Consider the following 22,651-nt stretch of genomic DNA (forward strand, 5'->3'; position numbering starts at 1 on the left):
TCTTTTGGTCATAACTTAGCTGCAAATACATTCCCAGCTGTATTTGAAATTGTGGAAGATAGGTCAGAACCTCATCTTTCGGATTGTATAGCAAACTTAAATTGGAACGTTTTTGCAGTTGAGTTATTAACTAAATAAAAAGTTGATGAAGAGAAATCGATCAAGTCACTTACACCCCTTGCATTCTGAGCCCCTCAAGTATGTTAAATAAAGCGTCAAATTTCGATCAGAAACACGACATTTCTTTTTCCTCAACCCTATATTTCGATATCAAACATGTATTCCATGAAACGGAGAAACATGTTATTTACAAGTGATCGAAGAATCTTGAACGAGATATATATAAATGGAAAGTATCGCCAAGTAGCATATGTACACTCAATTTTGGGATTGACTGTAAATTCCGCTTGAGGTTGGATCGAGCCCCAGAACATGCAACAGTAAGGTTTTCCTACTGGGGTTTGAAAGCATGCTTCCATGAAAGATACGTTATATTTCTAGAGCAACATGTTAAAAGGGCCTATCTTCTCTGGTCGATTCACTTCAGCGACTTTCTCTTTCGACAACCACGATTTTTCTCCAATTTTGCCACATAGTTTGATAAACGAGATTACCTCTTACACTTCTTATCGTTGAATACATTAGGAAATACTTTTACCGATGCGGTATCAATGAAAGAGAATGTAGATGAAGAGAATGACATGTTGCTCTAGATTTAAATAAATGCAGTGTACGTCCGTATTCCAAAATTCTGGATACTCTTCCATATCCGTACTAGCACAAAAATTTCCCGTATGCTGCTGACACCTGCTTTGTCGAAGCACACTTTGATACAGCGGGCTCCCTCTTCGTCCGCACGTTTCATAAAAAAATGTTCGCTTGGCGCGTTAATTCGGATTACTTGGCTTGTCGCCGCTCTTTCTTGCCATTATCGGGAAATTATAAATTGTTAAGTTTTACTAATCTCATCGTTAGTTTTCATAAGCTCTCAACCCTGTTCCCCTACTTCCATGAAATTTCGAAGATATACATACGTAAATATTACGAACCAGTCTTCCGAAAAACACTTACACATGTCCGCGCGATGTGAAAATTCCATGTTTTTGTTTGAATTCGAACATGATTCTCGCTAATGTTGAGTGTCTATCCCCAACACGAACAATGATACACAAACATAGACATGTGAAAACAAACACGATGTTTATAATTCAAGAACATCATGTACAAACATATCACCCGATGTCGCAGTATTCATTGCTTTCGTTTCGTTTCTTTTCATACACGGAAAGAAATTATTCATCCCAAAACATTTCTTCGTAGAATACTTTTTCACAGAAACGAACTTGAAATTTAGTTCGCATTTCAAAAATTGCACGAACTAAGAGGCTATAAGTTCATGCACCAAAATATATATTTTTATTAAGGCTCATATGGCGTCAGCCTAACGGGGCTGGGAGTTCAATATTTTGACAATGTTTGCTTACAACTATGTTAGTAATATGTAACCGATTACTCGCGGTTGGCTCGAGGTTAGTATTACAAGTGTTCTCATAATTGGGATGTTGCAGTCTTCAGTGCTCTGTACGTGTGCCCGACATGGGATACTTCCTATTGGGATGCAGCTGACCGTTAATCAGCAACGACCCCCTAGTCTGCACCCCATATCTAGCGTGGTGCGTCTTTTTCGACTCGAGGAATCCAGGATAGAATGATCACTAGCCGGCGCAATCATCAGCTCGTGTAGAGTTGTCATGAGCGGTACAACTTTTGGCTCTTGTTGAATCATCAGTGGACTGCACAACCTTCGGCCCGTGTATCTGTAAAGAGTTTGTGTATGTATTGCCGCGACTAAGTAAAAGTTTATAGATCGTTCATGCAAATTTTGCAAGTGTGATTAAATAATCCTTGGTTTCGTTCAAGGAAAACATTCTCTGAATAGAAAGAAGCTTTCTATTTTTTTTTTGCGTGCATGTTGGCAATTAAAGTCTGGGGAGCCAATTACGATTTTATTACTATCTAAACATTAAAAAAATATTTATTAATACTTTCTACACTTCACTAATCCTACACAAGTTCTTAATTGCTACTACACAAGTTCTAATTGTAACTAACTCTACGGACTGCTGCTGCTCCCCTTTTATATGGTGAATTGGAATGCGCCAGATGGTTTCGAAGAAACGCAGGTGGCGCGTGTTGTTGCTCGCTGGTGATGTTTTGTTTTTGTCTTCCTCGGTACCGGCAGGTATCTGGAACTGATGGCAAATGTTTTGGCTGGCATTGATTCGTTGGTACTGGGTGCGTTGATGAATTTATCCAGAATTGGATGTTGAGGCTGGTGGTTTGGTGCTAACTCTCCCCCGTTTAAATGACTTTGCCCTCAAAGTCAAATAGGTCGATCCGCAGTCGGCATTCTCAAAAAAATATTAATTTGTTGCATTCTTTCTTCAGAAATGTCGGGATATAATGATTTGTTAAGTTGATTTTCTTCAGGTGCTGATGCTTTTTCTTGCTCATGTAAACTAATTTCGATATTAGTATTTAGAGATTGCTTTCTTATATAGATGAAGTAGATAGTAATTATAATTGCTATCAAGAAAAATGTTGAAAAACTGATAGTTCCATAAAGGTGAAGTTTCCTTTCGAGTGAATTGTTCTGCAAGTATACATGATTTATCATTGATCTATGCTTCAATGTCAAATTTGCTAAATATTCAGGTGTTGGGATATCAATAATGTCGTCTTCATATGCTAATATTCCAGTTGTTGGTCTAAATAATTTCTTTGGGCTCTCCATAATCATATTTGTATATTGGTTGTGTCCGAGATAAATTTCACATTGGGCGAAATTGATTAGGTATGATCCTTCCAATAATTGGTTTAGATGACTGCAGTTGCTCTGTATTGTTATATTCACGTTATTCAGAAGTATTGTTGCATCGTTGATTCTTTTAATTATTCCTGTTGAATAAACTTTTTCATGTGTGCAGTTTGCATGGCGTAGTTGAATCAAATTTTTGATACATAGATTTGCAATTTTTAATGATTCAGGTTCACATAAAAAATATTCAGCATCCTTTTCACATTTCCTTGATACTTCGAAGATATGAGATTTGTTGTTGATGACATAGTTGGATTCAACATGAATTCTTGTTTCATTATGAATCAATGGGTTTATATATTCATAATCGTAAACTTCGTTTGAAAGTTGTGGTATTTTCATCATATATATCACATGTGTATTATTTATAGCAATCTGTGTGTTGATTTTTGTAAGCAATTCTTCGAATGATGTTACAGTAATATTTTGCTTTTGTAGAAATTTGCTTATTTTTAGGTAGTCTTTCATAGACAATATTTGACTACTGGGAATTCCATTTTTTGCAAGTAAAATAGCATCTTCTAATATTACTAGTTGATGTTGTGCTTTGTCCAGATTTAACAGAATCGTCAGAAGATTGATTTCGATTATATGTTGCTGTTTAGATTTGAAATCCAATTCTAATAGTTCATTGGTGATTTGGCTTAAATGGTTTACACGGGAGTTGAGAGCTTCGTTGACAAACATTTGTTGGTTGTTGTAATCAATTAATGAGTTCATAGTATTGTTGATTATTTTTAAATCATCTGCATCAGGCGTTCCAGCAATCCACTTCAAAATTCTTCCTGCATCGTCCCATCGTTTCATACGACTTTGTGATGTGTTGTGTGGTACAATTTTCAAATATGTTTGATATAATAAATGATTTCTATTTTCTAACAATCGATATAACTGACTATTGAATACATTTTGTTTTATCAAATTATCAAATTTGAGAATTATGTCATGAAGTTGGTTAAGATCTATAGGTTGTATAATTCTTATATGTCCTATTTTTATTTTTACTTTACCTAAAGGTATAATTGCGATCGGGTTTCTATTTAAATCGTGAATTTGGATTTCGGCTTGAATTATTAGCATAGAGCATATTATAAATATAAAAATAAACATTACTTTCAGCTTCTACCAGTGAAAGCGCGAGGTTGTGGTCTTCGTCTTGATGCTTGGTCCTAAACTTCTGACAGTTGGACTCCTCGGGTCGGGAACCACCGCAGTGCCCAAATTCCTTCCGGTGTGGTGGCTTTCTCCTGTTTGCAATGCTACTAATGGAGCCTATCCACACGGCTGCTTTGTAGCGGTTAGAATCCTGGATTTTTCGGATTGTCACAACACTCTGACGTGGTGAATCTTCCTACTTTTTACACTCGCGATGTCCCTATTCGGGCGCCAATTACGATTTTATTACTATATAAACATTAAAAAAATATTTATTAATACTTTCTACACTTCACTAATCCTACACAAGTTCTTAATTGCTACTACACAAATTCTAATTGTAACTAACTCTACGGACTGCTGCTGCTCCCCTTTTATATGGTGAATTGAATTGTTGTGGCTGGTGGTTTGGTGCTAACAAGTCGACTGCACAGCGGGCGACGTCGTACAAATGCTGACCAAAAAAAATAAATACCCAAAAATTAGTTTTAGATGCAACCTTCAGCGGCACACAGCAGAACCAGCAGAGAAATTTCAGCGGCTAAAACACACTATTAATTTCTCGATGTTATCACAAACTGAATGAAGGAAAAAACTAAAGGCTACACTTACACTGCACTACATATGCTATGTGTGCATGCGATTGCATCATCCTTTCTTCTCCTCTTCTCCGCTCGTTTTATAGCTCGAGTCGCGATCGTCGCGAACAAGCAGTATTGGCCATTTGTATTCAAAGATCCAGCCAAAATTGTTGCTCCCGTGGTCGAGTGGTTAGCGTCACGCCTAACATGTCACTGCTGAATAATTCAATTTTAGTACTTGTTCAAATAGCTAATAATAGCGAATGTTACATGAATTCAATATATAAATTGATGCGTGCACTAAATAATGATATCAAATGTGAAAAACTCTCATATCAATCGATGTTTATTTTGTTCAGAACAGAAAAAGAGGTTTATTTTATTTGCCCAATATTTTTGATGAAGCACCCATTGTCATGAAGGAAAGCATTTTTTCCATGTCAACATACCAACACACCACGCGGTTCTTCTACTCTACGCACTGCCGGTGCTTGGGGTGAAAATGCAAGAGAAATTATACACCATGTTCGAACATCATGTGAAACATTGGGATTAAACATCGTATGTCCAAACATACCACGAATACAAACATGTCACATTTTCTAACATAGGTACGAAAAAATCATGTTTGTACTCAAACACAAAACTGTAAACAGCAGCGTGGACATGTTTATTCCGGACGCAGTGTTTTTTTGTGAAACATGGAAGACTGCTACGAACTTGTGCATATTCCACCTTTATATGCCCATGCGGGTAATCATCGAAAAAATGTTCTACTTTTCGGGTTGTTTTAATTTTAGTAAAAATATTGAGAAACATTCGACCGATTAGTTCTAAAAACAGTGTATTAAAATACATCTTAAACTGCATTTAAGTTTGGTGAAATATGAGTCCGAATAATATAATTGAAGTTCTTCTTAATATGTCCATTTTTCCCCAACTCCCCTACTTATAAAAACATAAAACTTGTTGGCGTGTGTAAGTTATTGTTATCTAAACAAAACCCCAACAGAATGCAAAAGATACTAAAGCGCTGTCGACGGCCACTGAGATACTATGCGCACGTAACTACTGTGGTGTCGCCGGACGCCTAAGTGTTAACAGTTCGACTGAAAAGTTCATAAGGTTGACGTCTAGATGGCGCCTCTTGCAAAAATCTACTTGACTATCACAAAGCAACATATTTCAATTGACGAATTTACGCAAAGCTGAATCAGCTCATGCGACATCTACATTAGAGTTCAGAGCCACAAAAGTGAGGGTGTTTGTTTATTTTACGCACTGAAAAGCAAGATTCGGTGGTGATTATTCATTTTATTTCAATTTAGATTCATTTCAGCCATTGAATGTCGTCAGTATATGGTAAGAAAGTTGGAGTTTTTATATTTACGATGGTTTCAACACGTGATTTGATCAAAGTCATAGATAATCTTCGAAAATTTTAAGTTTGATAGTGCATACCGGTTATTGATACTATGGATAATTGCGATGAAATCGATATCATATCAAATTGGCTGATATCATTGATTATGTAGGGGTCGATACGAGAAAGATTTGCAGTATTTGTAGCGCAAAACACCCTATTCATCGTTTACTTAGTTGAAAAAAATTAAAGTTACAATACTTATAACAAGCCATTCCTCGTAATGTACATAGCACATTGTAAAATGATGATTTTCTAACCTTTTCAGCGTGGAAAGAATACATAAAACCGGGAAATTTGAAGATAAATTCTGATTTGTCTAGAAAATTTGAACGAATTTCATACCAGAAAAAAACAAAACATCCTCATTTTACTCGCTGCGCCATCAAAACTGTACACTGATCTTCGACACCAAAAGATGGTAAGGGTCTAGAGATGGAATCAACACCTGATACGTTGGGAAGCTGTGCGGTAGAATTTCGAACATCGTCTCGAGGTAGATGATGTTGTTTCTCAAACCTGGATAGTCTCGAAAGCGAGTCGGATCGTTACGCATGAAAATTTGTGTTCCGAAATCGCTGGGATTCCTTAGCAACATTCCACTGAGTTGCAGTGAAAGGAGTTAAAGCTGAAGCATGAGTTGGACATTGCTACAAGACATGAGCAAGAATTTGAATTGATCGAGAAAATAAAGATATTGGAAGCTCAGCAAGTCGATGAACTGGAGCGGAGAAAAGAATCAGAAACAATCCTTCGCAATCAGCTGAAAAGTCATGGACTTCATTTAGCGGCAGTGCAAGATACCATGAAACCAGACAGGCAGAGGTGATGAAGAAAGTTCAAGAAGCGAAATATTTTCTGCGGCAACAACTTGAGTAACACAAGAGGGATTATGCTATATGCAGAAACAGAACACTGACCAAGCGAGAGAGATTCAACCGCTGCTGGCGAATGAACAACATTTGCCTTCCAAATTAGCGGCTGCTAGTCAACAGAATCAGGATGAGATGCGACTGCGAACTAAGGCGGGCTTAACGAGACGAATTTCACCAGATGCAGAACGTACGTCATGGGCTTAACGATGATCAGTCGTCGGTAAGTGGCTACACTAGTCCACCGTTAGCTATTCAAAATGTTGATAAAACGACTAGGGTTTGTGATATGATAGGGAACAGTCAATATTGAAGTCCTCCTCTTCCGCTACCTCCTCTGTCCTTTGTGAATGAACATTTTTTGAATAAGCCACAGAAGAATATAGGGGATATGGAGGTTCCGCAATTCATCCTTAGTTGTTCCCAAACCATGGTGGTGTTCCGAATCTAACAGTTGATCCGGTAGATTTGCTGCTTTTTAGTAGTATCTACCAGCACTCGACGGAGATATGTACTCCAACGCTGAAAATCTGAAAACCGCAAAGAATGCAGTCAACAGCTTCTTGTTGCACTCTTCAACGTTACCTGACATTATTTCCACGCTTCAGCAGTTGTATGGCCGTCCGAAGCAGATCGTGACCAATATGATTGCTGAAGTACAATCAACTCCCGCTCTTAGAGGAGATCGATTAGTGTTGGCAACACTGTGCATTAACGGTGCTCGCAACCGGCCTGCCATGAAATTAGTTACGCAAATAATGAGACATGCGACGCCGGTCTACAGTGGTAGTACCGTCGTTGAATGTTTATGCCCAATAGGAATGAGAATCAAAACAAAAGAACAAATTAGAGGTTGATGAAAGTTGATTTAAAAGAAAAAAAATAAGTTTGGCATAAAATAGTTAGCACGAAAAATATATTGAAGAAAAAGTTTATTTAGGAACTAGAGAATCATTACGATATACGGTAGACTAAATGAATTTAGTTGAGTCATTTTTCTCTATTTTAATACTGTTTATTATTTCAAAACATCAAATTAGGTTTGCGAAAAAGAAATCAGTGGTCCTTTAAACGGCAAAAATTTCTAAACTAGTACTAGTACTACTAGATAGATAGTAAGTACAACACATTACGATTTGAAGTGTTTTTAGAACTCGATTTGATTTCATACAGATCATTTGTGGACGAGAAATATCTGCAAAATTCCACGACACACGTTGTACGAGGTGGAAGAAAACTATTAATTGTAAGTTGTATATCATTTAATGTAATTGCACTATTTACCGGAACTATTAAATTGCAGTTTGAGCTGCCTTGAAGCTGCTACAAAAACAGTGGTGTAATTCTTTGAAATCCCGAACATTCTCAAAAATTAATAAGAGATAGGGATCCAACCTCAAAACGATGGATGGAATTGCGGATATGACAACGACTTCCTGCGGAGCCTGCGGATTGGTGTCCGAGGTGAATGAGCGCATGGTATGCTGTGACAATTGCGATGTTTGGTACCATTACCGTTGCGTAGGTGTCACAGCAGCAGTCGAAAGTCAGGAGAAATGGTATTGCCCTGAGGAAGATTGTCAGAACCAGAAAAAACTGGACGAAGAGACTTCTAAGACGGGTACCAAGAAGAAGACAGCCGAGGATATATCGGATAAATCTAGTTTGAGATCGGACGGAAAGTCCGGTTCGTCATTGGAGCGGGAGCTAAGAGCTCTAGAAAAGGAGCGAAAAAAGAAAGAATTGGAGATGAGTAACGAACGGGTTCTGTGGGAAAAGCGGATGGAAATGAACCGAATCCTACAAGAGCAGCGGATTAAGATGGAAAATGAGCTCCGGGCCAAAGAACTACGGCAGGAAGAACAGTTGTTGCAGAAAGCGTTGCTCGAAAAGCAAACACATTTAGACCGAATGGAGAAATTGAGAGAGTCGTATCATGACAAAATGAATCAAATCGAGCAGGATCTATCGAAATTGAAATCTAGTGGTTTACAAACCGCATCATCGGGAGAAGGAACCTCGAAGAATGTAAAGACACCGAATACTGGAATTCCGCTGGAAAATGCGCATGTACACAATCAAAAGGAATCAGATAACCGCAATAAGCATAAGCCAGAGGATGAACGAGATGAATCCGAGGAAGCAAGTAGCGAAGACGAGAGCGATGGCAGTTCAGACGGATCCAATGATGATACTATTTCGAGTGAATCTGGTCATGAAGAAGTAAAGGAAGAGAAACAATCAAAAAAGAAACGAAAAAACCCCGAGCAGAGGCAGGCTCCGTCTAAAGTACAACTAGCTGCCCGGAGTGGGATTAGTAAGAAACTTCCAGTCTTTACCGGGAAGCCGGAAGAATGGCCATTATTCATTGGAACTTATCAAGCTTCCACAGATGCTTGTGGATTCAATGACGTTGAAAACCTTGTTCGACTACAGGAGAGCTTGAAGGGTCCAGCATTAGAAAGCGTTCGAGGACAGTTGCTTTTCCCAAAATCCGTACCGAGAGTCATCAGCAAACTTCGTCAGCTGTATGGACGTCCGGAACAACTACTGCAATGTCATCTCGAAAAGGTGCGGCGACTGGAAGCTCCGAAGCCAGATAAATTGGCAACATATGTTCCTTTTGGGAATACTGTAGAGCAGCTATGTGAACATTTGGAAGCGGCTAAATTGAAGCAACATCTCACAAATCCTCTTTTAATCCAGGATTTGGTCGACAAGCTTCCTGCTCATGACAAGCGTGAGTGGGTTCGGTTCAAGAACCAGCAAAAGAGAGTTAATCTCCGTACTTTTACCGACTTTGTGTCAACAATCGTTGCAGAAGCTTGCGAGGCCAATGTAAAGATGGATTTCCAGCAGCCAGCAGCGCATGAGTATGCGGGAAAGGGCAAAATAAAGGAAAAAGGCGTTCATGTATACAACCACAGTGCTGTGGAAAGGTCTTCCGTCGGAGCCGATGAGATTTATCCGAAACCGTGCAGAGTGTGCAAGCGTACTGATCATCGTCTTCGATTCTGTCAGGACTTTAGAGCACTGGCTTTGGCGGACCGCCTGAAACTGGTAGAACAAGGGAAACTATGCGTCATATGCCTTAATGATCACGGTAACGCTCCGTGCAAATTCAAAATACGATGCAACATCGATGACTGTCGAGAACGACACAACCCTCTTCTCCATCCCGTCACAGTAGCAATCAATGCACACTTCCGATGTACCAGCACAATCCTATTCCGCATGCTGCCAGTTACGTTACACTGTGGAAAGCGATCTGTAAACACATTGGCTTTCTTGGACGAGGGTGCGTCTGTAACTCTAATTGAAAAGTCATTAGCCGAAGTAATGGGGGCCGAAGGACCCAAGGAGAAGCTGACCATCAAATGGACGGCCGATATAACGCGTGTAGAGAAGGAATCACGCAGGGTAAACTTACTGATTTCTGGAAGTGGAAGTTCAGAGAAGTATCAGCTCAGTTCGGTCAGGACGGTAGATGAGCTGCTTCTGCCGAAACAAACTATAGACGCAACAGGAATCAGCCGCCGGATGAAGCATCTTCGTGGACTACCAATAGCGTCCTACGAAAATCAACGCCCTGGTTTGCTAATAGGCTTGAATAACTTGCATGTGATTGCACCGATGGAAGCAAAAATCGGTGAGCTGGGCGATATGATAGCGGTACGTTCCAAGCTGGGATGGGCAGTTTACGGGCCAAATCAGATGCAGCCGTCGGATTCGGAAGTGTATCTTGGGCACCACGACGCAGTCAGCAATCAAGATCTTCACGATTTACTAAAAGTTCAGTATGCGTTAGAGGACTCTGTGATTGTAAAGCTGCCGGAATCGGATGAGGATAGAAGAGCGCGCATAATTCTGGAAAAGACCACTAGAAGAGTAGGAAATCGTTTCGAAACAGGACTGTTGTGGGACAAAGAAGATGCAGAGCTTCCGAACAGTTATCCGATGGCCGTGAGGAGAATGAAGTGTCTGGAACAACGTCTACTGAAACAACCAGCGCTATTCGAGAACGTATGTAGTCAGATCGAGCAGTACCAGCAGAAAGGATACGCGCATCCAGCAACCGCTGAAGAATTGGCCGAAACCGAACCGGGGAAAGTTTGGTATCTGCCCCTTAACGTCGTGGTCAACCCTAGAAAGCCGGGCAAAGTACGGCTCGTCTGGGATGCGGCAGCAAGTGTGAATGGTACATCCCTCAACTCCTTGCTTCTCACGGGACCCGATCTACTGGTATCAATTTTGACGGTATTTTGTAAATTTCGTGAAAGGCCAATTGCTTTCGGTGGTGACATTCGCGAAATGTACCATCAGATGCTGATTCGACGCGCTGACAAAAGAGTACAGCGGTTTATTTTTCGACATGATCCTAGGGACGAACCCTGTATTTATGTTATGGACGTGGCTACCTTTGGGGCAAAATGCTCTCCATGCTCAGCCCAGTTCGTGAAGAACATGAACGCAATGGAGTTTGTAGTGGAAAATCCTGAAGCCGTAGCAGCAATCGTCGAGAAACATTACGTTGACGACTACTTCGACAGCGTGGATACCATCGAAGAGGCGATACAGCGTGCGAAGCAGGTGAGACTTATCCATGCAAAGGGGGGTTTCGAAATACGCAATTGGGTATCCAATTCGGAAAAAGTTCTCAGTTCTCTCGGGGAATCAAAAGAAGTTCAAACTATTCACTTCAACCAAGACAAAGAGACTGGAAATGAGCGAGTTCTTGGTATAATTTGGAATACAGTTCAAGACGTGTTCTCTTTTTCGACCGAACATCGCGAAGATTTGCAAGAGTATTTGCGGGGCAGCAAGAAACCGACGAAGCGTATCGTGTTGAGTTGCGTTATGGGATTTTTCGACCCACTGGGATTATTATCATGTTTTACCGTGCATGGAAAAATCCTGGTACAGGACTTGTGGCGAAATGGCTGCGAATGGGATCAAGAAATTGATGATGAATGTTTGGTCAAATGGCAGCAATGGATCGAGTTACTGCCATTAGTGGAACAGATTCGAATTCCACGATCATATTTTGGTCGAACTAGATCATCAGAAATCGACAAACTCGAGCTACATATTTTCACCGACGCCAGTATTCACGCGTATGGGTGTGTAGCGTATTTTCGTGCATCTATCGGCGATGAAGTGAAATGTTCATTGGCGATGTCTAGATCGAAAGTAGCTCCTCTGAAGATGCAATCTATTCCTCGGCTAGAACTCATGGGAGCTGTCCTCGGGGCGAGAATGTGGCAAACTATTAAAGCCCACCATTCACTGCCAATCAATCGTTGTTTTCTTTGGACTGATTCGCAAACAGTCATGAGTTGGCTGCGGTCTGATCAGCGAAAATATAAACAATTCGTTGCATTCAGAGTCGGGGAGATTTTGGAGACGACCGGATCATCCGACTGGCGTTGGATTCCATCCCGGTTGAACCTCGCTGATGCGCTGACGAAATGGGGACAAGGTCCACCGTTGAGTTCAGACGGAGAATGGTTCAAGGGTGCAAGATTTCTGTATGAACCTGAAGAGTCGTGGCCAAACGAGCGACTACCAGTAACTAATATTGAGGAAGAAATGAAAATGCACTTTCTTCACCATGAAACAAAGGAGTTTCCAGAACCCATTATCAACGTGGAAGTTACGTGGCGCTGGATTAAGTTATTGCGAATCATAGCTTGCGTAATCAGATTTATCACTAATATTCGTCGGAAGGTAAAGGGACTTCCGATACGTACGCTAATGTCAAACAAGCATCAGCAACGCAAACTACATGTGAACCTCAACACAGTACAACAACCATTGCAACAGGACGAGTTTATGAAAGCGGAAGTAATTTTGTGGAAACAGGCGCAATTAGAGGTATTTCCAAATGAAGTAGTGATACTGCTGGGAAATGAAACAATAAAAGGGGACCAGAAGCCAGCGCAGATCGGGAAGAGAAGTCCATTGTATAAACTCACTCCGATATTAGACGAGTTCGGTGTGATTAGAATGAACGGTCGGATGGCTAAATCCAAGGAAATTCCATTTGACATGAAGTTTCCGATTATTCTTCCAAAGGGACACGCAGTGACGAAACGATTAATCCAATATTACCACGAAAAGTTTGGACATGCGAATCGGGAAACGGTGTTGAATGAGCTTCGTCAAAAATTCCATATTCCGAAGATGCGAATGGAAATTCAACGAGTTATGAAAGATTGTATCTGGTGTAAAGTAAATCGGTGTTATGCTGAGGTTCCTATGATGGCACCACTTCCGATTCAACGAATTACCCAACCTACAAGACCGTTTAGTGCAGTGGGTGTAGACTATCTGGGACCTGTTGAAGTTACGGTTGGTCGCAGAAGAGAAAAACGGTGGATTGCATTGTTCACGTGCCTTGCCGTACGAGCAGTGCACCTGGACGTGGTACACACACTTACGACACAAGCTTGTTTAATGGCAATTCGAAGATTCATTTGCAAACGAGGTGTTCCCGATGAAATCTTCTCCGATAATGGGACAAATTTTAAAGGAGCCAGCAAAGAGTTGATTTTATGGATGAAGAGGGTGAATTACGAATGTGCAGATTCGGTAGTTAATAGTTCAATAAAATGGAATTTCAATCCTCCTGGTACACCGCATATGGGAGGTATCTGGGAGAGAATGGTTCGATCAGTGAAGGAGGCGATGAAGGCACTCGACGATGGTAGACGGTTAACGGACGAAATTTTGTTGACCACTCTTGCAGAAGCAGAAGATATGGTGAATAGTCGACCACTTACATATGTATCTCAGGAATCAGCTTCTGAAACGATTACTCCGAATCATTTCCTTAGAGGGACGACCAAATCAGTGGATCGTCATGTAGACGGATCGGTGGACTTCGCAGAAGCATTGCGCGATACGTACAAACGTTCGCAGTATTTGGCGGACCAGATGTGGCAACGCTGGTACAAGGAGTATCTACCTACAATCAATAAACGCACCAAATGGTTCTCTGAAAGAAGATCGTTAAAGAAAGGAGATCTGGTGTTTGTGGTAGATGGTCAGCACCGAAAAAGCTGGATCAGAGGAATAGTCGAGGAAACAATCATAGGGTCTGATGGTAGAGTTCGACAGGCAGATGTGCGAACAAGTAATGGTTTATTCCGGCGCGGAGTAGCCAACCTTGCAGTGCTAGAAATTGGTGGTAAATCCGGACAACGATGAAGTGTTACCGGAGTTACGGGCGGGGGGTGTTGGCAACACTGTGCATTAACGGTGCTCGCAACCGGCCTGCCATGAAATTAGTTACGCAAATAATGAGACATGCGACGCCGGTCTACAGTGGTAGTACCGTCGTTGAATGTTTATGCCCAATAGGAATGAGAATCAAAACAAAAGAACAAATTAGAGGTTGATGAAAGTTGATTTAAAAGAAAAAAAATAAGTTTGGCATAAAATAGTTAGCACGAAAAATATATTGAAGAAAAAGTTTATTTAGGAACTAGAGAATCATTACGATATACGGTAGACTAAATGAATTTAGTTGAGTCATTTTTCTCTATTTTAATACTGTTTATTATTTCAAAACATCAAATTAGGTTTGCGAAAAAGAAATCAGTGGTCCTTTAAACGGCAAAAATTTCTAAACTAGTACTAGTACTACTAGATAGATAGTAAGTACAACACATTACGATTTGAAGTGTTTTTAGAACTCGATTTGATTTCATACAGATCATTTGTGGACGAGAAATATCTGCAAAATTCCACGACACACGTTGTACGAGGTGGAAGAAAACTATTAATTGTAAGTTGTATATCATTTAATGTAATTGCACTATTTACCGGAACTATTAAATTGCAGTTTGAGCTGCCTTGAAGCTGCTACAAAAACAGTGGTGTAATTCTTTGAAATCCCGAACAATTGGAGTCTCAGGTAAGTTTCGGAGTGGTTGTGCAAAATTTTTGGGGTCATTTGGAAGCAGTCGGGTTGGAAAGGCACTTGTCCAATCCCATTCAGGAACTTACAGTTCAGAAAATGCAGTTGGGCGCTTTATCAGGAACAAGTTCCAGTAGTGGACTTGAATGTGTTCAGCGGTTACGTGGCAAAAATATCGTCAGTCGCAAGTGGCGTGACCCAGCTTGTCAGTATTCCTTCAAAAGTTGTAAGGGAAGACGGATGTAAACCTAAGCGAAAATTATACGTTAACACGCACATGATATCTGAACCGAAACAGTCGAAGTATCGTGAAGAGCCAACGAGAAACCAGAGGAAAGCATCGGAAGAATTACAGCAATCGAAGTAAACGAATTTGAGCAGCAAAATCTGTCCGATGTGCAATGTAGTCGGTCAACAAATTAGAAGTTGTGCAGCCTTCAAAATATTAGATTTGGAGGCTCGATGGAAATCGGTTAAAGCACATAAGCTTTGTGCATAATGTCTCACATCGCACGCACGTTGGTCGTGCAAGGGCGAGGTTTTCTTTTTTTTCTTAAATGGCACTAACGTTCCTAGTGGAACTTCGCCGCCTCAACGTTGTATTACTTGTGATGGGTAACAAGTGGACTTACCGAATGATTAGTGCACCGACATCTAGCGCAAGCGATGAATCTCGCAGCGTGTGGCCTCTCCGAGCCTTGCTGCTGTCATCGGACGACCAACAATTCACACGCAACATGGACTCTAGTCCTTCGGGGAACTTCCGCTTTGCCGAAATCGATGACGTGATTAGGGACCGACTCTTCCGCTGCACACTGCCTAAAAATGACGAATGGTCTTCCTTCTCTGGTTCCGGGTTTGAGGTTGCTTTCCTGCTGCTTGCATGAATCTTCACTTCAGTGAACTTTTTATTGCACTCTCGGAAGCACTTGATGGGAAAAATCGCGTTTTTTTATGTACTGTTTTCATTCGCGAACTGTCAGAGCTTGCACGGATGCCAGTATAGAGTGATTTCACACACTGTTGAAATATTGCGGAAACATTTCACACTATTAATTCAATTTTATATCCAACATATTTCCGACCACCTTTTGAAAACCTTTTCAAAACTACTATTATTTTCAGTTCACTATAATTCACTTCAACTTTCAAATACACTTTTTCTTTAATTCATTATTACTTCTTCATAAACACACTTTCCTTTTCTTCAGATTATTCTTCTTTTCAGCTTCTTCTTCTTCTAATCTTCACCACTGCATTCCAGTGGACACACTTTGCAAACCGCACGCTTAAAAACTCCATTGGGCGTGCGGAGAGTTACGACTCGGGTCACACCGTCGGGTCCGGGATGAAGCTCGATGATGCGGGCTAGCGGCCAGCGTACAGAAGGAAGAGCATCATCCTTGATGATGACGATGTCACCGACGTTCAGCTTGTGGTCCTTGGGGTTGATTTTATATAGCATGTTCAGCTCCTTCATGTATTCGTTTCGCCAACGGTACCAGAAATTTTGTACATGTTTCTGGAGCTTCTGATACTGGGTGAGACGATTCAGAGGCACGTCTCGAACATCAACTTCGAGAGGAGAACGGTTTATGTTTCTCCCCAAAAAATGAGCTGGAGTGAGAACCGCAATATCATTATGATCGCTGGATAGAGGCTGGAGTGGTCGGGAATTCATGGCCCTTTCTATCCTTACGAGAACCGTCGTAAGTTCCTCGAACGATAACAGAGAGGATCCGAGCTGACGAGCCAGGTGAACCTTAGCCACCTTCACTGCTGCCTCCCAGAGGCCACCGAAGTTGGGAGCACGGGGTGGGATCAGGTGCCACTGGATATTGTCCTCGGCGAGGTGGTTCGAAATTCTATCAACCTCCGTTCCTGATTGCAGCATGGTGTAAATTTCATGCAGCGCATTCTTCGCACCAACAAAATTCGTCCCGTTGTCTGAGTAAATATGTTGTGGCGAGGTGTGTCGCCCCACGAAGCGATCTAGGGCCATCAGGAACGCAGCCGTACTCAGGTCACTCACCAGCTCCAAGTGCACCGCTTTCGTGCTCAGGCACACGAAGACACAGATGTATGATTTGCGGGCGGCGGTTCTACGATGAATCGGTTTAAGGTAGATGGGACCACAATAATCAACGCCAGTACAGGCGAATGCTTCATTTGCGGTCACTCGAGCGACTGGCAATTGTCCAATCGGTTGTTGAATGGGTTTGGGGTTTGCTCTGCAACACTCGTAGCACTTCCGGATGGCACTCCGGACTGCTTTTCTGCCGTTCAGCGGCCAGAATTCGTCGCGGACGACTGAGAGAGTCATCGTGATTCCGCCATGTACCAGCTTGCGATGATGGTGCTTCAGGAGGAGTTGAGTGAACGGGTGGAAACCAGGAACGACGATCTGGTGCTTCACGTCGTAGGGAGCATCGGATAAATTTAACCGACCACCAACACGAACTAGGCCCTCGTTGTCGAGAAACGGATTCAACAAACGAAGTGGAGATTTGGAGGATACAGTATGTCCTCTCTTCAAGCGCTGCCGGTCTTCGGGAAACGCCTCAGCTTGAACGAGCTTCACGACTGCTACCTTTGACTTTCGCATTTCGGCAACCGAAAGAACTCTGCTGGAAATCCGTCGTCCTCTATTGCGGGTGTTGTGTGTGAAGCGAAAACAATATGATACCGCCCGAATGAGAGCGGAGTAGGACGAAAACTGCTCGAATAGTGAATTTGGCGGTAGAACTTGGGTGTTCAGAATCGTATTCTGCTTTAACTCTAACTCCTTGGCGGTAAATTCTTCTTCGGGAACGTTTCGGGAGGGCCAGCTAGATTTTTCTTCACGCAACCAGCTCGGACCGTGCTTCCACAGCTCACTGTTGATTAGTTCCTCGGCGGAGACCCCGCGCGAAACCATATCTGCCGGATTTTCGTGGCCAGAGACGTGTTGCCAGTTGGATCCATTAGTGGTGGCTTGAATTTCTGCAATACGATTCGCCACGAACGTCTTCCACGTCCGCGGGGGAGCTTTCATCCACTGGAGGACAACAGTTGAATCGGACCAAAAGAAACTGGCGGAGAAACTCATATCGAGGGCGTTGAGGATTTTCTCATACAGCCGAGAAGCGAGGAGTGCGGCGCACAATTCAAGGCGCGGAATGCTGAGGGGTTTCAGAGGAGCTACTCTTGATTTCGAAGCGAGGAGATTCACTTGCACGAGTCCATCAGCGGTTTCGGAGCGAACGTATATGCAAGCGCCGTAAGCTGACTCTGACGCATCTGCAAAGCAGTGTATTTCCGCTGTGGCATATCGAGCGGTGAACGCAAATCTTTCTATACGGAAGTTCGAGAGATGAGGGAGCTGCTCACAGAATCGAGCCCATTTTTGTTGAAGATCAGGTGATACCTCATCGTCCCAGTCCAACGCCAGCAACCAGAGATGCTGCATCAGTATTTTTGCTTGCACGACGACGGGTGCGATGATTCCGAGAGGATCGTAAAGTTGGGCGATGGCGGACAGGATGCTGCGTTTGGTCGGTAACTGATCTTTCAGGACAACGGATACATCAAACCGGAACACATCGGCTTCGGGTTCCCAGCGTATACCAAGAGTCTTCACGCTTTCTTCAGGATCAAACTTCAGCGACGATTGTGTCCCAAGGAGTTCGGGAGAAAGTCCGGCCAATACCGGGAGTGAGTTGGAGCACCATTTGCGGAATCGGAATCCACCCTTTTGAAGCAGTTCTGATAGTTCGTCACGGAGCTGGATTGCGTCTTCAATGCTGTCATCACCTGAGATGAGATCGTCCACATAGATATGCTTCTTGACTGCTGTACTTGCTTTCGGGAACGGGGTACCTTCATCTCCGACGAGCTGCAACAGTGTCCGCGTCGCCAGAAATGAGGACGGAGCGAGGCCATAAGTAACAGTGCCGAGTTCGTATGTCTGAATCGGCTGGGAACTGTCGAATCGCCACAAAATTCGCTGTAGAGGTCGGTCTAATGGATGCATCGAGACTTGACGATACATCTTTTCTACGTCTGCCACTAGCGCAACGGGAAATTTTCGGAAACGGAGGATTAGAGTAAGAAGCTCGTCCTGAACTACAGGTCCAACCAGTAGCGAATCGTTCAACGAATGGCCAGAAGTAGTCTTCGCTGATCCGTCGAAAACCACTCGAATTTTTGTGGTTGAGCTCGACTCCTTTACTACAGGATGATGTGGAAGGTAACACGCATTCGGGACGTCCTCTTCGTCCTCTTGTACGGGTGCCATCTGGCCCAGAGAAACATATTCACGCATAAACTCGTGGTATTGAGTCCTCAGATTCTCGTCCTTCAACAGTTTCTGCTCAAGCCACCTGAATCTACGCAGCGCTGTTGGCTTTGACTGCCCAATCATTTGATCGTGTTCGGGATGCTTCGGCATGCGAACAACGTACCGACCAGTCGGGTCTCGGGAGACGGTTTCCCGGTAATAATCTTCGCACTGCTGCTCATCCACGGAATAATTCGGACCTTGAACCTCCTCAACTCGCCAGAATCGCTCTAGCTGCTCGCTAAGCGATGTAACTGTCGCCGCATGACAAGTTACTGTTGGTCGAGAGCTCATACCAGACAGATTTTCGAACTTTCCAGTCACTATCCAACCAAACACTGTCTCAACGAGCATTGGACCTTGACTAGGCAGACGGAACCGTCCGTCCCGCAAATATGAATAAAAGTGAGCAGCGCCGATGATCATATCAACTCTTCGGGACGTGTTGAAGTCAGGATCAGCGAGTGAAAAACTTTCGGGAAGTTTCCACTGTACAGTGGGGAACGAGGAAGACGGGGTATCTCTGGTCACCTTACGGAGTACTAAGAAGTCTAAAGTGTCGCTGAACTCTGCTACACGGGATCGGATCTCTGCACGCACTTCATATTTTGCATTAGTGACGGTACTATCTACACCGGCTATCGCAACGTTAGCGATTTTACGTGGAAGGTGAAGCATCTGACAAAGGCGTTCGCTCATGGCGTTGGGTTGAGAACCTGTATCTAACAGGGCGCGGGCGATGTGTCCTTGACCGTAAGCGTCGACTACTATCAATACCACAGTAGTGAGGAGAACGCTGGCGTTGGATACCTTCAACGTTGTTACGACTTCGGGGGTTGGCAGGGCTGCTACAGCTGTCACTAAGCTAGACCCGGAACCTTCGGGATTATTCGTGGGTTTATTTTCGGGTCCACCCCTGGTGGCCTCAAATGGTCCAGGATGGATCATGGAGTGATGTCGTTTGGAACAATGCTTGCATGAATAATTCGAACGACAGTTGCGGGCGAAGTGGTCGCTGCGGAAACAATTGCTGCAGAGCTTTTTATCCGAGACCACCTTTAAACGGCCTTCCGTATCTAGACCGTTGAAGACTGAGCAATCAAAAATGGAGTGCTTCTGCTTCCCGCAGGCGGGGCATAACGGGTACATTCTTCCTGGGACTGTATTGGCAGCGTTGGAACTCAATCTGGGCTGATTTGGCTTCTTAGGAGGAGGAAAACTGGGATTTTTGGAACCGGAATGCTGCGGCCGGTTGATCGAAATCGTTTCTAGAACACGGGCCCGCTTCTGGAGAAAATCAACCATTTTAGCGTAGGTGGGTTGCTGATCAGCTGCGATTGATTCCTCCCAAGCGGTGAGTGAAGCGTCGTCTAACTTATCCTCCAGTAACTCGATCAGAATCGAACTAAATTGATCGACTGGCTCACCGAGCTGCTCCAGAACCTTCGTATGACGTTGGAATTCATCCACAATCTTGTGTAGCGACTCGACACTATGGCTGGAGATTTTTGGATGCTTTAATAAAGCCCGGATGTGTTTTTTGCGAAGAATAGCTTTATTTGAGTAACGGTTCACCAAAGTCTGCCAAGCGACAGCATAATTATTAGCAGTAATCGAAATAGACTGAACTAAGTTTGCTGCCTCCCCCTTCAGAGCCGCACGGAGGTAGTGAAACTTCTGAACATGCGGAATCTCCGTCGATGAATGGATCATCGAGACAAACGTGTCATGGAAAGTCAACCAGTTGTTGAAATCTCCATCGAACTCCGGAAGCGAAATCGCCGGAAGCTTTATGTTGGCGAAGACGGGTTGAGCAGCAGGCGCGGCAGGGAATCCCGCAATAGCAGGGGTGGGTGGTGGCGACGGTATCTTCGAAGCTAGTCCGGCCTTGACACGTAAATAAAGTTCCTCAACTTGGGCTCTCATCTCCAAATTTTTCTGTGCAGCATCTTCCGAATCATCTAGCTCTTCTAGTTCTTCCTGAACTACCTCGTACGATTCCCATACTTTCTCCAACCGTTCCAATCGAAGAGGCACCTCGTGCAGGTGTTGTTCGGGAACGTAGTCATGGAGAAACCGTTCGATCCGCTTCAATGAATCGACCAAATTCTTCCGCTTGGTCTCCTTCGCCTTCAACCGCTTCTCGTCGGGAACCGTCGAACTCTTCGACGCCATCGCCAGTCGATCAGGCATACAGAGACTTGTACCTCTTGAAATGAGGCCTTGTATTCTTAAATTCGGAAACAGCAGTTAACTCTTGCGCGAGTGTCAAGTGTCCAGTCCAGCCAAAGAACAGGAGCGGGTTATAAATTCCACCAGCACTCAAATCCAATTACGCCCAAGGGGGGTGCGGCGACGGGTAAAATCCAGCAACGGGAAAGCGGGAACGCAGCGGTACAAATAAACGGGTATGCGATTCACAATAATATCACCGAAAACTCAAATTACATCTTCCTCATAAAGCAATTTAGAACCACTGTGGATTTTTATACATTCGCAGCAGCTAACTTCATGCGCGGGTAACGAATGTTCAGTCAAAGAACGGGAATGGGTCATCAAATTTACCAGCAAGTAACTTTCGGCTCGGAATTAAATTCGATTAAACGTAACGGCGGCGCGGGGAAAGGATAAAATCCATCAACGGGAATGCATATAATCGGGCTCGGAATAAACTCTTCTCGGTATACAATTAACTTTCGTACTTCTTCGCCGTACCAATAATTTTGAGCGACACTGTAATTCACCCACGATAGTTCACTTATCACACACACGGGAGAACTCTTACACAAGAGTTTTTGTTCTTGCTCTCACACACGGGCGTTTCAATACAATGTAATTTATGCGAATGCGGGCAACGGTGAGGTTAGGTATTTCCACTCACGCGGTCGGGGATGGGATTGACCAATAATCCTGGTCACGGCACCAAAAATGATGGGTAACAAGTGGACTTACCGAATGATTAGTGCACCGACATCTAGCGCAAGCGATGAATCTCGCAGCGTGTGGCCTCTCCGAGCCTTGCTGCTGTCATCGGACGACCAACAATTCACACGCAACATGGACTCTAGTCCTTCGGGGAACTTCCGCTTTGCCGAAATCGATGACGTGATTAGGGACCGACTCTTCCGCTGCACACTGCCTAAAAATGACGAATGGTCTTCCTTCTCTGGTTCCGGGTTTGAGGTTGCTTTCCTGCTGCTTGCATGAATCTTCACTTCAGTGAACTTTTTATTGCACTCTCGGAAGCACTTGATGGGAAAAATCGCGTTTTTTTATGTACTGTTTTCATTCGCGAACTGTCAGAGCTTGCACGGATGCCAGTATAGAGTGATTTCACACACTGTTGAAATATTGCGGAAACATTTCACACTATTAATTCAATTTTATATCCAACAACTTGCGTCATTTTTATTAGTATTTAGTTGAGATTTCTATGCCAAATAACACGCCTTGAAAGCAGAGTGGCAAGCTCTAGAAAACGCGTGACTACAGTGCAAGTCGCA

General features: G+C 43.2%; 3 protein-coding genes across 3 annotated transcripts; 1 reads left to right on the top strand and 2 right to left on the bottom strand.

Annotated features, from left to right (window-relative positions):
* Positions 1-1,965: 1,965 nt before the first annotated feature.
* On the bottom strand, positions 1,966-4,804 carry LOC129762873 (uncharacterized). Its single transcript, XM_055761446.1, has 2 exons — positions 4,646-4,804; positions 1,966-4,487 (listed from the first exon to the last, which is right to left on the bottom strand). Exon 2 carries the CDS (start codon positions 3,986-3,988, stop codon positions 2,384-2,386), a length of 1,605 nt encoding a protein of 534 aa, XP_055617421.1. The 5' UTR covers positions 3,989-4,487; positions 4,646-4,804; the 3' UTR covers positions 1,966-2,383.
* Positions 4,805-10,834: 6,030 nt separating this feature from the next.
* On the top strand, positions 10,835-14,772 carry LOC129762870 (uncharacterized). Its single transcript, XM_055761441.1, has 2 exons — positions 10,835-14,567; positions 14,626-14,772. The coding sequence occupies exon 1, from the start codon at positions 10,867-10,869 to the stop codon at positions 14,116-14,118; it is 3,252 nt and encodes a 1,083-aa protein (XP_055617416.1). The 5' UTR covers positions 10,835-10,866; the 3' UTR covers positions 14,119-14,567; positions 14,626-14,772.
* Positions 14,773-16,070: 1,298 nt separating this feature from the next.
* On the bottom strand, positions 16,071-21,323 carry LOC129761144 (uncharacterized). The gene has a single exon (XM_055758851.1). The coding sequence runs from the start codon at positions 21,321-21,323 to the stop codon at positions 16,071-16,073; it is 5,253 nt and encodes a 1,750-aa protein (XP_055614826.1).
* Positions 21,324-22,651: the final 1,328 nt, after the last annotated feature.

This window comes from Toxorhynchites rutilus, chromosome 1, assembly GCF_029784135.1.
Source record: "Toxorhynchites rutilus septentrionalis strain SRP chromosome 1, ASM2978413v1, whole genome shotgun sequence".
NCBI classification, from domain to species: Eukaryota; Metazoa; Arthropoda; class Insecta; order Diptera; family Culicidae; genus Toxorhynchites; species Toxorhynchites rutilus.

Excerpts from the sequence above, each read along its gene's own strand:
- LOC129762873 (XM_055761446.1), bottom strand. The coding sequence starts at position 3,988 with ATGTTTATTTTTATATTTATAATATGCTCTATGCTAATAATTCAAGCC.
- LOC129762870 (XM_055761441.1), top strand. The coding sequence starts at position 10,867 with ATGGCCGTGAGGAGAATGAAGTGTCTGGAACAACGTCTACTGAAACAA.
- LOC129761144 (XM_055758851.1), bottom strand. The coding sequence starts at position 21,323 with ATGGCGTCGAAGAGTTCGACGGTTCCCGACGAGAAGCGGTTGAAGGCG.